At 44.1% G+C, this 15,087-nt stretch overlaps 1 protein-coding gene across 2 annotated transcripts; it reads left to right on the top strand.

Moving 5' to 3' along the window:
* The first annotated feature begins 7,487 nt into the window (after positions 1-7,487).
* Positions 7,488-11,804, top strand: LOC101865772 (tubulin alpha-1A chain). Of its 2 annotated transcripts, none has more exons than XM_045366494.3 (4): positions 7,488-7,592; positions 9,802-10,024; positions 10,147-10,295; positions 10,613-11,804. In XM_045366494.3, the coding sequence occupies exons 1-4, from the start codon at positions 7,590-7,592 to the stop codon at positions 11,591-11,593; spliced, it is 1,356 nt and encodes a 451-aa protein (XP_045222429.1). In that variant the 5' UTR covers positions 7,488-7,589; the 3' UTR covers positions 11,594-11,804. The 2 variants fall into 2 exon arrangements, with proteins under 2 accessions (XP_045222429.1, XP_005570814.1); XM_005570757.4 differs by having other exon boundaries at positions 7,488-8,151.
* Positions 11,805-15,087: the final 3,283 nt, after the last annotated feature.

Here is a 15,087-nt window from a genome sequence, read left to right as displayed (position 1 = left end):
GTAGCTGGGACTACAGGCGCCCACCACCTCGCCCGGCTAGTTTTTTGTATTTTTTAGTAGAGATGGGGTTTCACCGTGTTAGCCAGGATGGTCTCGATCTCCTGACCTCGTGATCCACCCGTCTCGGCCTCCCAAAGTGCTAGGATTACAGGCTTGAGCCACCGCGCCCGGCCTAATTTTTTTTTTTTTTTTTTTTTTTTTTGAGACAGAGTCTTGCTCTGTCACCCATGCTGGAGTGCAGTAGCGTGATCTTGGCTCACTGCAAGCTCCGCCTCTCGGGTTCAAGCAATCCTCCTGCCTCAGCCTCTCGAGTAGCTGGGATTACAGGCACTTGCCACCACGCCTGGCTAATGTTTGTATTTTTAGTAGAGACAGGGTTTCACCATGTTGACCAGGCTGGTTTCAAACTCCTGACCTCAAATGATCTACTCACCTTGACCTCCAAAGTGCTGGGATTACAGGCGTGAGCCACCATGCACGACCCCGTTTTTAATTTATTAAATCTGTTTGCAAACCTGGTAAGTCAGCCTGCTAAATATCCCTAAAAGTCCCCAAATCTATCTTGTTCCCATTCAGTGACATAACTTGAAATTATGGGTTACAGTTGGAGAATTCTGTTCTCATACTATACCACCAGCTTTATAACCATGCTGTTGTCATTAGACGCCAAATACACATCTCCATCCCCTTCAGTCCTGACCTTTCCCTAAGCAGTCCCAATCTCAGATTCCCAGCAGCCTCTAAGACTTCTGCCCTCAATTCCTTTATCACCTAAATGGTGTAACATTCAGCTTGTTAGATCAAATCGACTGAAGTTTCCTGCCCTCAATACCCTCTGCCTCGCACACACACAAATGCATTTTCTGCTTAGACTTGCATCCCTTCTCAACTTCCCTATTCTGTTAACAGCACCACTACCATTTCATTCTCTGAGTCTTCCAGGCTAAAAACTTTAAGGGTTAGGCAGGGCACAGTGGCTCACGCCTGTGATCCCAGCACTTTCAGAGACTGGGGTAGGAGCACTGCTTGAGGCCAAGAGTTTGAGACCAGCCTGAGCAAGAAAAGTGAGATCCCTTCTCTACAAAAAAACCCAAGTGTGGTGGTGTGGGCCTGTAGTCCCAGCTACACAGGAGGCTGAGGTGGGAGGATCACTTGAACCCAGAAGTTTGAGACTGCTGTGAACTATGATTATGCCACTGCTCTCCAGCCTGGGCCCCGCCTCTAAAAAAAGAAAAAAGAACAAAAACACTTTAAGGGTTGATTTTGACTCCTTCCTTTTTACCACATGTCCAACCAATCACCACAAGGATTCTTCCTTCGAATGATGTCTTCTCTTACCCCTTTCTATCCCTTATGATGGCCTGAGACTTTCTGCTTAGATTATTGCAATAACAGTATTGGTCTCCTTCTCCAGTCTCTTTTCCTACTCCGAAAACCAGTCACATTAATTTTATGAAAATGCTGTTCCCTTCATAAATTTTTCACTGTTTTTTTTTGTTTTGTTTTGTTTTTTTACCTGGTGACAGGGTCTCTCTCACTCTGTTGCCCAAGCTGGAATGCAGTGGCACAATCATCACAGCTCATTGCAGCCTTGACCTCCCAGGGTCAAGCAATCTTCCTGCCTCAGCCTCTCAAGTACCTAGAACCACAGGTGCATGCCACCTTACCCAGCTAATTTTTAAAATTTTTTGTTGAAATGGGGTCTCTCTCTATGTTGCCCAGACTGGTCTCGAACTCCTGGGCTCAAGCAAGCCTCATGCCTTGGCCTCCCAAAGTGCTGGGAGGCATATATATACATATATACATATATACACACACATATATGTATATATATGTATGTATAAAGGCTTCATACTGTATATGGACTTAATCCCAAACTCCTTCAGACTGAAATTCAAGACATTTTATTAACTAGTTCCACCCTCCCTATATAACACATCACTTACCCACCCTCGAATGCCTTAATCAAGCCAATTTCTTTGTCCTCCTTTATCCAGGCAACAGTTCATTATTATACTGTATCTTTCCTAATGTTATTTTTCCTATTTAGAGTACTTATTCCACTCCCATTCTATTCAAGAGCCACCATTTCTAATAAAATCTTCCATTATAAACATATACAGTCTCACGCCTGTAATCCTAACACTTTGGGAGGCCAAGGTGGGTGGATTGCCTGAGTTCAGCAGCTCGAGACCAACCTGGACAACACGGCGAAACCCCATTTCTACTAAAATACAAAAAATTAGCCAGGCATGGCAGTATGTGCCTGTAATCCCAGCTACTCGGGAAGCTGAGGCAGGAGAATCACTTGAACCCAGGAGGCAGAGGTTGCAATGAGCCAAGATAGCACCATTGCACTCCAGCCTGGGCAACAGCAAGACTCTGTCTCTAAATAAAAATAAATAAATAAATAAATAAATAAATAAATAAATAAATAAACATTAGTTCAATTTGAGATACCTGAGGAAACAAGACAGAGACTGGAAATTGACTATATGATCTGAGGCTAGGAAGAGATATCAGGAAGTCATTAGGCCGGGCAAGGTGGCTCACACCTGTAATCCCAGTACCTTGGGAGGCAAAAGCAGGTGGATCACCTGAGGTCAGGAATTCAAGACCAGTCTGGCCAGCATGGTGAAACCCAGTCTCTACTAAAAATACAAAAATTAACTGGACGTGGTGGTGGCGCCTGTAATCCCAGCTACTCCGGAGGCTGAGGCAGAAGAGTCGCTTGAACCTGGGAGGCAGAGTTGCAGTGAGCCGAGATCATGCTATTGCACTCCAGCCTGGGTGACAAGAGTGAAACTCCATCTCAAAAAAAAAAAAAAAGGAAGTCATCAGCACCAGGCACAGTGGCTCCTACCTGTAATCCCAGCTACTGGGTGGGGAGGCTGAGGTAGGAGGATCACGTGAGGCCAGGAGTTTGAGACCAGCCTAGGCAATATAGCAAGACCCTGTCTCTAAAAAAAAAATTAAAAGTAAATAAATAAATAAAAGAAGTCATCGGCATATAGGAAGGATTTGAAGCCTTGGGAATGAATGCACTTGCCATCCACTAAAAATGTATGAGACCACATAGAATAAAATGAGGAAAAGGTCTAGAACTGAAGCTTGAGGAATTCCAACATTTGAAGATTAGGGAAAGGAGGACGATCCAGCAGAGACTGACTGGAAACAAAAATGTAGGAGAGAAACCCAGAAAATGTAGAGTTTTTGAGGCTAAGGGAAGAAAGTGTCTTGAAGGAGATAATAGTCAACTGTGACAAAGCCTGTCACAGGTCAACAAGAACTACAATGTGTCCAGTGGATTTAACAACTAAGATAGACCAGGCATGGTGGCTCACGCCTGTAATCTCAGCACTTTGGGAGGCTGAGGCAAATTGGTCACTTGAGGCCAGGAGTTCGAGACCAGCCTGGTCAACACAGGGTAACCCTGTCTCTACTAAAAATACAAAAATTAGCTGGGCATGGTGGTGGGCACCTGTAATCCCCGCTACTTGAGAGGCTGAGGCAGGAGAATCATTTGAACCCAGGAGGCAGAGGCTGCAGTGAGCCCATATCACGACACTGCACTTGAGCGAGACTCCATCTCAAAAACAAACAAACAAACAAAAAACAAACATGGAGGCAATTTAGTTTAAAGGAGTGATAGGAGCAGAATCCAGTTTGAAATGGATTTAGGGATGAATAGGAGGTGAAGATGTAAAAAAAAAAAGTGTTCGACAATTCTTGTTTCCCTCAGAAGTTATGATACATGGAGTCATGAAATAGATCCTCTCTACTGGGATCTATTGCATGGTCCCTCTCCAAACACACACACGTTCATGTCATTCTCAAACCTATAGGAATGTACGTGTCTCAATTATTCCAATAAATTGGAAGATTCTAGAGAAAAGAGACCATGCTATTACCTCTGAACTCTTTACCACCTAGGATGGTCTTGGGTTGGCAGTAAATGCTTGCTGATTATAAATGGTAAAATACTTAATTAAATATCTTCTTTTTTAAGACAGAGTCTCATTCTGTCACTCAGGCTGGAGTGCAGTGGTATGATCTCAGTTCACTGCAACCTCCGCCTCCCAAGTTCAAGTGATTCTTATGTCTTAGCCTCCACAACAGCTGGGATTACAGGCACGAGCCACCACACCTGGCTGGTGTTTTGTTTTGTTTTAGTAGAGGTGGGGTTTCACCATGTTGGCCAGGCTGGTCTCGAACTCCTGACCTCAAATAATCCCCTGCCTCAGCCTCCTAAAGTGCTGGGATTACAGGCGTGAGCCACCGCACCCGAGCTAATTTTTATATTTTTGATAGAGACAGGGTTTCACCATGTTTTCCAGGCTGGTCTCAAACTCCTAAACCTCAGGTGGTCCACCCACCTTGGCCTCCCAAAGTGCTGGGATTACAGGAGTAAACCACCGCTCTGGCTAATATCTTTACATTACTAAGCATGATAATAGGTAATGAAAATCTGCAAAGGCTGGGCACCGTGGCTCACACCTATAATCCCAGCACTTTAGGAGGCTGAGGCAGGTGGATAACCTGAAGTCAGGAATTCAAGACCAGACTGGCCAACATGGCGAAACCCCATCTCTACGAAAAACACAAAAATTAGCCGGGCATGGTGGCCAGCACCTGTAATCCCAGCTACTCAGGAGGTTGAGGCAGGAGAATCACTTGAATTTGGGAAGCGGAGGTTGCAGTGAGCCGAGATCGTGCCACTGCACTCCAGCCTGGGCGACAGAATGAGACTCCATCTCAAAAAAAAGAAAGAAAGAAAGAGAGAGAGAAAGAAAGAAGGAAGGAAGGAAGGAAGGAAGGAAGGAAGGAAGGAAGGAAGGAAGGAAGGAAGGAAGGAAGGAAGGAAGGAAGGAAACTGCACAGAGAGCTATTCATTTAACTGAACAAACGTGGTGTATAACATCTACTGTAGTTAGGCACTTTGGCAGGAACTAGGACTTACATTTTAATGGAGGAGAAATGTAGACATGTAAATAAATGATTAAAATTCTATAAATACTATGAAAGAAGAATGTTTTATGCTAATCTTACTGTGTACAAGAATGAATCCATTAGCAGAATATTTGTACATGTATATTGATGTCAAGTTTTTTAAAATGGCAATAAAAATAAGAGGTGAACTAGTAAAGAAAAATAGTTTTGCTTTCCACAGTTTGTGTGCTATTAAATCAGATAATAAGGAACAAAAATTATAGATTAGTTATATCCCCTGATCTTTTGTTTATATAGTTGAGATTATCAGTGCTCAAATAGTCTATTTCTGACCTAGGTCTTGTTATATATGCCCAAGCAGAAGGAATAACCCTCATTTACATAAGGAACAGAATGGCTCTGAGATAGAATTACAAAGAATCAACCACGTGAACACTCCAGTCTTTTATTTAATCTTGGGAAATTGCATAAAGAAATGAGACTATTGGGTAAATAACATATTTCTCAATTAATCTTTTTATATTGTAAAGAAAATAATATTCAAAGCTCTGCTTCTCATTCCAAAAAGACTTGTACATGTTGCTATGGTCCAATAGTGTCTGATATATTTTATGATTAAAATTGTGAAAGTATTTTGAATGAGCTACTTATTAATCCTTAGGCTTCCTTATGCCATTTAATTCTTATTTTTGTTAAATATATTTCTGGGTTCTGAAAGAAGCATTCAAATACCTAATCCTCCTGTCTCTTCTGAAATATGCTTTCTTTGGTTTTTTTTTTTTTTTTTTGCTAAAGAGGTGGAAATAAGATGATGTTGAATATTATTTTTTCCTAGGAAATATGTAACAAGTAGATAAAATGATTTTTGCATTTTGGATATTATTTTTTTTCCAGAAAATATTACTGAAGCAAAATTGAACAAGTAAAGCAGAACTGTGGATGGCAGGCTAGAAAAATTCGTGGTCGCCATTGTCACACCACAACCTGCAGCAGCTGTATTCTCAAGTCCCTCCCTCCCACGCCCTGCTCAGCCTGCCAGCCTGGCAGGAATGAATGGGCTCCGCAGAGTGCTGTGTGAGTAGTTGCTGCCCACCCTGAAAATCTGCCGCTGAAAACCAAAAGGAAAAATTATTTGTAAAAAATAAATTTCCAACTTTAGTGGCCAAACTTACTTACCTCTGAAATTTCATCACCAACATCCAGTGGTACGAAATCCAGTGACTCACTCTGCATAGCCCATCGTTGCTGAGAATGGAGCCTTTCTAAATAGCAAGACAATGTTACTCCAATTTATTTCCTAGGGGTGAAAGCAAAGCCTTTTTGTCCCAAGGGGCAACTGAGCAACCACCAGAGTCTCTAGTTGAATAGCAAGGGTGTGAGGCTGGCTAAAATTCCCACAGTCAGAAGCCCACTCGCAGGAGGATATTTACCAAATTGACATAAGAACTGCATAAAAAGGAAATGCAGTTATTGAGCTGATGTTTCACAGTTGTCTGTAGATGGAGGCAACATTGCAAAATAGTCTTCTTTTTACATTATATTATTCTCTTCTTCTTTTTAATTTGGTGTCTTGGTTATTACTATTATTTTGCTTGTTACTTTCCAGACAAAAGTCCAGTGCAGATATGTAACTGCACACATGTAGTACTAACTTCTGAGCTCAATTATTTCTCCTTGTATTTTCCCAATTTTATATCAGGAAAGATGATTCATTCCAAAGGACAATGCACCACACAAAATGTGTTACATAGACTTCTCATAAAGGAATACCTCTAGTAAACTATTATAACTACTCTACGTGCACTTGCTGTTGATTATTGCCATGTTAGAACTATTTGTTCGCTTCTTTATTTAGTATGGTTATTATTTCCATCTTCCAGTTTTATTTAGCTATTCGAGTGTGCATGTGCCTGCAAAAGAAGCTCTGAAAATAAGTTAGTTGAACCTGAGAAACCATTTTGAATGACTGTATGACTAAATCTTTTTTTTAAATTAAAAAAAATCACAATTACCCAGACCGTTTTGAGCATTACGCCCATTTTCTCTCCCACTTTATTTTTAAAGCAATTAGAGATATTGAACCCTAACAAAATGTAGTCGAGTTTAATATACTGCGAGGGAGGGGCTGGCAGTAATTTTCCTTTAAATATTTAATCTGAACATAAATCTGTTATTAAGGGTAGGGGGAAAAAACCTCACATAGATAATTTTAACTGTATTTTGAGGTTTAAGCAACATAAAGTCTTCCAACCCCAGTCCCCTTTCTTCTTCCGCCCCTCCCCGACCCCACCCCATAATGGATGCTCGGCAGAATGCTTCTGCACGGTCTCTTTGTCTAAAGGATGCAAACAGTCTACGGATGCTAGAGAAAAAGGGGTGGGGGAGAGATTACCTCATCCCACGTCGTTTGCACCAATCACCAGTCTCCTGTCCTGGCTTCTCTGGGCAGATTGGGGGTCTGGACCAACAGGAACAGGCCCCGGCCCATCCCCATGGTGACCGAGTTGTATATATGGAGCCGCATCCGCCCATGTGCCGCAGGTTCTCTTACATCGACCGCCTAAGAGTCGCGCTGTAAGAAGCAACAACCTTCTCCTCCTTGTCTCCGCCATCTGCTCTGCAGTCGCGAAGCAGCAACCATGGTGAGAATCGGCTTTGGCTCTTTGTGGCCGTTGGGTGGAGTCAGCGCCCCCAGGCTCTGCTTGGAAAATCTTTAAGCTCTTTTCTTTCGTAAGCTCTCTGGGCGAGGGTGGTGGTGTGTTTTGTGAGGTTTAGCTTTACCCCAAATCCTCCAGCTCCGCCGCCGCCGCAGTGCGGGTGCAGGAACCCGGCCAGGACTGCGCCCAGGGCGCTGCAGAGCGCTGGGGAGGAACAAAGGCGGCGCCTGGGCGCCTGTGTTGTCCTACAGCCTTTCGGGGTCGCGGGCAGCCCGTCTGCCGCGACCGAGGGGTCTCGGGCGTCCCGGCTGGGTCCAGTGTCTGTGCGCACGGTTTCGCAGACGCCGAGGGGCCCCTTTCTGTCTCGCCTCGTTCTCTGGGGACCGGGAGAGGAGGAGGCACCCAAAAAGAGCGGGGGCGTTGGGCGAGCTGGGGGATGTGGGAGGGGGAACGGGAACAAAGCGCAGCCTGGGGTTAGCGTGGGAAGACCCCTCGCGGTCGTTGGCGTTTTGGAAAGATAACCACACATTCCCGGGGAAACATGGTGAGTTTCTACTGGAGCCCCGGGCAGCGGGTGTCAGGGCGGCGCAGGGGCGGGGTTGTTTGTTTCTGGCTTCTATGGCGTTGGAGCCACTGGGCGGGGTTCGCCCTCACTAAACCTCCTCTGTCAGGAGCTGACTTAAAAAAAACTTTTCATCATTGCGGAACTGTAGGCTCCAAAAGGGTTTTCTTCGCTATTATAATTAAGATGACCTTTTTTTTTCTCTTGAGCAAAATCACAATTCACTTGACAAACTCTTTAATGTCTGGTCTGGGGACGCCCTGCCCTGACCGACTGAAGTGTGTGTGTGTGTGTGTGTGTGTGTGTGTGTGTGCGTGCGTGCTGCTCGTTCAGCGAGGGAGAAAGCCTACTTTGTGAGCCCCAGGGTACCCTGATGGTCGTGTGTGTGTGTGTGTGTGTGTGTGTGTGTGCGCGCGCGCTGCTCGTTCAGCGAGGGAGAAAGCCCACTTTGTGAGCCCCAGGGTACCCTGATGGTCAGGACCAGGGAAACGCCCTTCCCCGCCGCCCCCCTCCGCCCCGCCCCCACCACATCAGCGAATAGACAATGAAAGTGGTAGCCCTAAAGACCACAGAGAAGAAAACCTCTATTGGATGCAAAGAATATGAATATTATGTGGTGGGTAGAGAATCTCAGGATTAAAATACTATTTTGTTGTTTTAAATAAATATTTCACTATCGTTCCACTGGGCTTTTATTCTTTGTTTGCTACCTTTTCATGTGATGCTTGTTTCTAACTTAGGAAGGTGTGTGTGTGTGTGTGTGTGTGTGTGTGTGTGTGTGTGTGTGTGTGAAGATACGGATAATTTTTCAGCTTTTACAGTGGAGAAGATCTGGAAAAACCTTTTTCTTTAAAAAAAGGAATGAAATTGCTACAGACAAAGAAGAATTATACTCCCCATCCCGTTGTCTTTTGTTCTAGTGCATCTTCATTAATTCATTTCAATTCAGGCACATGGTCCCGGGCGGGGTCAGAGGAGGAAAACTGGCAAAACAGCACAATGAGATCATGTAGGCAGTTGCTGGAAATAGAGCTTGCTCTGTTAAATAATGTAGCAGACAGTACAGGCTAGCACCAGGCACAGCAAATACAGCAATGCAGCAATGCAGAAGGCAGAAGCAGACCTTGTCTAAACCCCTTGTATTGATGGATTCTGCAGACAGACTGCAGAAGGGTGTGGCTTCTTGCCTCAGCTGCAGTACAGATGTCCATGTTATAATATCAAGTCAGTCCTATTCAGAAGAAACTTTCTTCTTTATTTAAAAGGGAAGAAAGCAGTAAAATTAATCCCAATTATGTCATAATTGAATTTACTTCATTTTACAAAATTTGTGCTTTGAATACTGAATACTTTTTAAATATGAAAAGTCTTCTATTCAAGCATGGTAGTAGGCACAATGGGCTGGTACCATGTGCTGAACAGGGCCAAGGCGACATCATTATTCAGACCACACCCATATGCAGCATTTGCAGCAGGTCATTTTCCTTAATCTTTGTATCGTGCTAGGGATGTGACCTCAAATAATTTTGAAAAATATCTGTATATTATTAGAAATATTTTTAAAAGTTTACTAAGAGTTTGAAATGCTAATACGCCTTAATTTTACAATTGTTTCACTTTTCCTTCCCACAGCGTGAGTGCATCTCCATCCATGTTGGCCAGGCTGGTGTCCAGATTGGCAATGCCTGCTGGGAGCTCTACTGCCTGGAACACGGCATCCAGCCCGATGGTCAGATGCCAAGTGACAAGACCATTGGGGGAGGAGATGATTCCTTCAACACCTTCTTCAGTGAGACGGGCGCTGGCAAGCATGTGCCCCGGGCCGTGTTTGTAGACTTGGAACCCACGGTCATTGGTGAGTTGACCTCAGTAACCCAAGTGAGATCCCAGGATGCTGGGACAGGAGGTCTGTCCTGGGGGGCTCCGCTAGTCACCCACTCACCCACTCCCTCCATCCTTCTCTCCCTCCTTCTCCAGATGAAGTTCGCACTGGCACCTACCGCCAGCTCTTCCACCCTGAGCAGCTCATCACAGGCAAGGAAGATGCTGCCAATAACTATGCCCGAGGGCACTACACCATTGGCAAGGAGATCATTGACCTTGTGTTGGACCGAATTCGTAAGCTGGTATGTTTCTTTTCAAGAATAAAGTAAATTAATGAGCCTAAAGAACACATTTGAAATACTGCTTTTTTTTTTTTTCAAACAGAATTGAACTGTTATTTTAATAAAGAGTGGAATGAGTCGTTCTTGTGGGGTTTTTATCAGTTAAAATGAACTATTTGGTATCATTTTGTAAATGTTAATGAGAATTTTTTAAAAAGCATTTGTCAAAATAAGATCTAAATCCTGGGAGATGTATGAAAAGTGAAAATATATTTCCTATGATTGTACTACAAAGAACAAAAACTTAACCTTTCCTCTGTTTCTCTCTTTTGTAATAGGCTGACCAGTGCACCGGTCTTCAGGGCTTCTTGGTTTTCCACAGCTTTGGTGGGGGAACTGGTTCTGGGTTCACCTCCCTGCTCATGGAACGTCTCTCAGTTGATTATGGCAAGAAGTCCAAGCTGGAGTTCTCCATTTACCCAGCGCCCCAGGTTTCCACAGCTGTAGTTGAGCCCTACAACTCCATCCTCACCACCCACACCACCCTGGAGCACTCTGATTGTGCCTTCATGGTAGACAATGAGGCCATCTATGACATCTGTCGTAGAAACCTTGATATTGAGCGTCCAACCTATACTAACCTGAATAGGTTAATAGGTCAAATTGTGTCCTCCATCACTGCTTCCCTGAGATTTGATGGAGCCCTGAATGTTGACCTGACAGAATTCCAGACCAACCTGGTGCCCTACCCCCGCATCCACTTCCCTCTGGCCACATACGCCCCTGTCATCTCTGCTGAGAAAGCCTACCATGAACAGCTTTCTGTAGCAGAGATCACCAATGCTTGCTTTGAGCCAGCCAACCAGATGGTGAAATGTGACCCTCGCCATGGTAAATACATGGCTTGCTGCCTGTTGTACCGTGGTGATGTGGTTCCCAAAGATGTCAATGCTGCCATTGCCACCATCAAGACCAAGCGTACCATCCAGTTTGTGGATTGGTGCCCCACTGGCTTCAAGGTTGGCATCAACTACCAGCCTCCCACTGTGGTGCCTGGTGGAGACCTGGCCAAGGTTCAGAGAGCTGTGTGCATGCTGAGCAACACCACAGCCATTGCTGAGGCCTGGGCTCGCCTGGACCACAAGTTTGACCTGATGTATGCCAAGCGTGCCTTTGTTCACTGGTATGTGGGTGAGGGGATGGAGGAAGGCGAGTTTTCAGAGGCCCGTGAAGACATGGCTGCCCTTGAGAAGGATTATGAGGAGGTTGGTGTGGATTCTGTTGAAGGAGAGGGTGAGGAAGAAGGAGAGGAATACTAAAGTTAAAATGTCACAAAGGTGCTGCTTTTACAGGGAAGCTTATTCTGTTTTAAACGTTGAAAAGTTGTGGTCTGCTCAGTTAATTTGTATGTAGCAGTGTATGCTCTTATATACAATTACTGACCTATGCTCTAAAACATGAATGCTTTGTTACAGACCCAAGCTGTCCATTTCTGTGATGGGTTTTGAATAAAGTATTCCCTGTCTTAAATGAATTCAGTCCTGTGTTTTCTATCTGGGTGTCTGAAATTTTATTTAGTGCATTGAGAATAAAGAATAAGTGTTGCCTGTGGTTTATACATATCCTATGACGTGACGTTTGTGTTTTAAAGTATCTTAGGAATTTAAAACTTTTATTTGTGAAACATAAAATGTATATCTAAAGATTACCATCACAGAGCATCACGTACTTTTTTTCTTTTTTTTTTTTTTGTGAGATGGAGTCTTGCTCTGTTGCCCAGGCTGGAGTGCAGTGGTGTGATCTGGGCTCACTGCAACCTCCATCTCCTGGGTTCAAGAGCTTCTCCTGCCTCAGCCTCCCAAGTAGCTGGGATTATAGGCATCCACCACCAATCTAATTTTTGTATTTTTAGTGGAGACTGGGTTTCACCATGATGGTCAGGCTGGTCTCAAACTCCTGACTTCCAGTGATCCGCTCGCCTCGGCCTCCCAAAGTGCTGGGATTACAGGTGTGAACCACTGTTCCCGGCTCATACTATTCTTAAGTTTTTACCTCATTATTATAATAAAGTTATTTAAACTGCCAGTACTTTTTAGAGTTGAAAGTTGGTAACACATAACCAAAATCTGGTTGGCTGCTGGATCTTATGTAACTAACATAAAATGGTGAATATTCCAAATGCATCACCTTTTCTTGTGCCCTCTGCTCCTTGGTATGTGTCTACCGCCATTATGCCTCCTCTGCCCAGGGTTTCCAAAACAAATCTACTCTCCAAGCAAGCAGCCCTATGCTAGACTTAGTTCTTTACCTTCTTTCCAAACCTATATTAGGCTGAATGTCTTGTTGGAAAAGCCTGATACTTTTATTCACTCTAATGTGTTAATTAAATATCTGAAAGTTAATTCTCCAAGTTAATATGGGCCAATAACGTCAAATAATAAAACACTAATAGTGCAATTGCATGCATCAGCGCCAACACATAAAATGTTTTGAACTTAGGATTTGTCCAACAATAGAGCTCTGCTCTAGTCCGACTGACCAAAAGTCTATCTGTTCCCAAGGACAGTAAATTGTTTTCCTACTCTCACATTTTCTGGTTCTGGGATATGTATTAGTTCATTTTCACGTTGCTATGAAGAAATACCTGAGACTGGACAGGGCACCATGGCTCATGCCTGTAATCCCAGCACTTTGGGAGGCCAGGCGGGCGGATCATGAGGTCAGGAGATCGGGACCATCCTGGCTAACACTGTGAAACCCTGTCTCTACTAAAAATACAAATTAGCAGAGCATGGTGGTGGGCGCCTGTAGTCCCAGCTACTCAGGAGGCTGAGGCAGGAGAATGGCGTGAACCTGGGAGGCGGAGCTTGCAGTGAGCCGAGATCGCACCACTGCACTCCAGCCTGGGTGACAGAGCAAGACTCTGCCTCAAAAAAAAAAAAAAAAAAAAGAAAGAAAAAAGAAAAAGGAAATATATGCACCAGGCAAGGTGGCTCACACCTATAATCCCAGCACTTTGGGAGGCTGAAGCAGACAGATCCCCTGTGCTCAGTAGTTCAAGACCAGCCTGGGCAACATAGGGAGACCCCGTCTCAATTCAAAGAAAAAATTTAAAAAAAGAAAACACAAAATATGGAGTATGGTGGCATGTCGCTGTGGTCTTAGCTACTCACAGAGCTGAGGCAGGAGGATCAAGAGTTCAAGCCCAGCCTGGGCAAAATATTGAAACTTTGTCTTCCCCTCCAAAGAAAAACAGTATGGTAGTTCCTCAAAAAATAAAACATAGAATGACCATATGATCCAGCAATTCCACTTCTACATATATATCCCAAAGAACTGAAAGCAGAGACTCAAATAAATATTTGTACACCCATGTTCATAGTAGCATTATTCACAGTAGCCAAAATGTAGAAACAGCCCTATCAATGGACAAATGAATAAACCAAATATGGTGTATATTTACAATGGAATATTGTTCAGCTTTTAAAAAGAATTAAATCCTGACACATATACAACATAAATGAACCTTGAAAACATTATGCTAAATGAAATGTCAGAAACAAAAGGATAAATATTGTATGATTCCACTTATATGACATACCTAGATGAGTCGAATTCATAGACAAAAAGCAGAATAGTGATTACCAGAGGCAAGGAGGAAGGAGGTAATAAAGAGTTATGGTTTGTTGTTATTGTTGTTTAAGATGGAGTCCTGCACTGTCACCCAGGCTGAAGTGCAGTGGCATGAGCTCGGCTTACTGCAAACTTCATCTCCTGGGTTCAAGCAATTCTCCTGCCTCAGCCTCCAGAGTAGCTGGGATTACAGGCGCCTGCCACCACGCCTAGCTAATTTTTGTATCTTTACTAGAGAGAGGTTTTGCTATGTTGCCCAGGCTGGTCTCAAACTCCTGACCTCAGGCGATCTGCCCACCTTGGCCTCCCAAAGTGCTGAGATTACAGGCATGAGCCACCAAGCCCAGCAGATAATAATTGTTTAATGGTTACAGAGTTTTAATTTGGGATAATGAAAAAGTTCTGGAGATAGCTAATAGTGACGCTTGCACAACAATCCAAATGTACTTTGTGCTGCTACTGAATTATACACTTGAAAATTGTTAAAATGGGCCGGGCGCGGTGGCTCACGCCTGTAATCCCAGCACTCTGGGAGGCCGAGGCAGGCGGATCATGAGGTCAGGAGATCGAGATCATCCTGGCTAACATGGTGAAACCCCTTCTCTACTAAAAATACAAAAAAATTAGCTGGGCGTGGTGGCGGGCGCCTGTAGTCCCAGCTACTGGGGAGGCCGAGGCAGGAGAATGGCGTGAACCCGGGAGGCAGAGCTTGTAGTGAGCCGAGATCATGCCACTACACTCCAGCCTGGGTGACAGAGGGAGACTCTGTCTCAATTAAAAAAAAAAAATTGCTAAAATGCTGCCAGGTGTGATGGTGCCAGACTGTATTATCAGCTACTCCAGCAGGATGATTGCTTGAGTCCCACTTAAGACCAGGATTTTGAGGCTGTAATGTGCTTTAATTGTGCCTGTGAATAGCTACTGCACTCCAGACTGGGCAACATAGTGAGACACTGACGACTGATTCTAAAAAATATTGTTAAGCCAGGCGTGGTGGCTCATGCCTGTAATCCCAGCACTTTGGGAGGCCAAGGTGGAGGGATCACAAGGTCAGGAGTTTGAGACCAGCCTGGCCAATATGGTGAAACCCTGTCTCTACTAAAATAAATAAATAAATAAATAAATAAGCCAGGTGTGGTGGCGAGTGCCTGAAGTCTCAGGACTTGGGAGGCTGAGGCAG

Source organism: Macaca fascicularis, chromosome 11 (assembly GCF_037993035.2).
Source record: "Macaca fascicularis isolate 582-1 chromosome 11, T2T-MFA8v1.1".
NCBI classification, from domain to species: Eukaryota; Metazoa; Chordata; class Mammalia; order Primates; family Cercopithecidae; genus Macaca; species Macaca fascicularis.
This window is presented reverse-complemented; position numbering and strand designations above follow the sequence as displayed.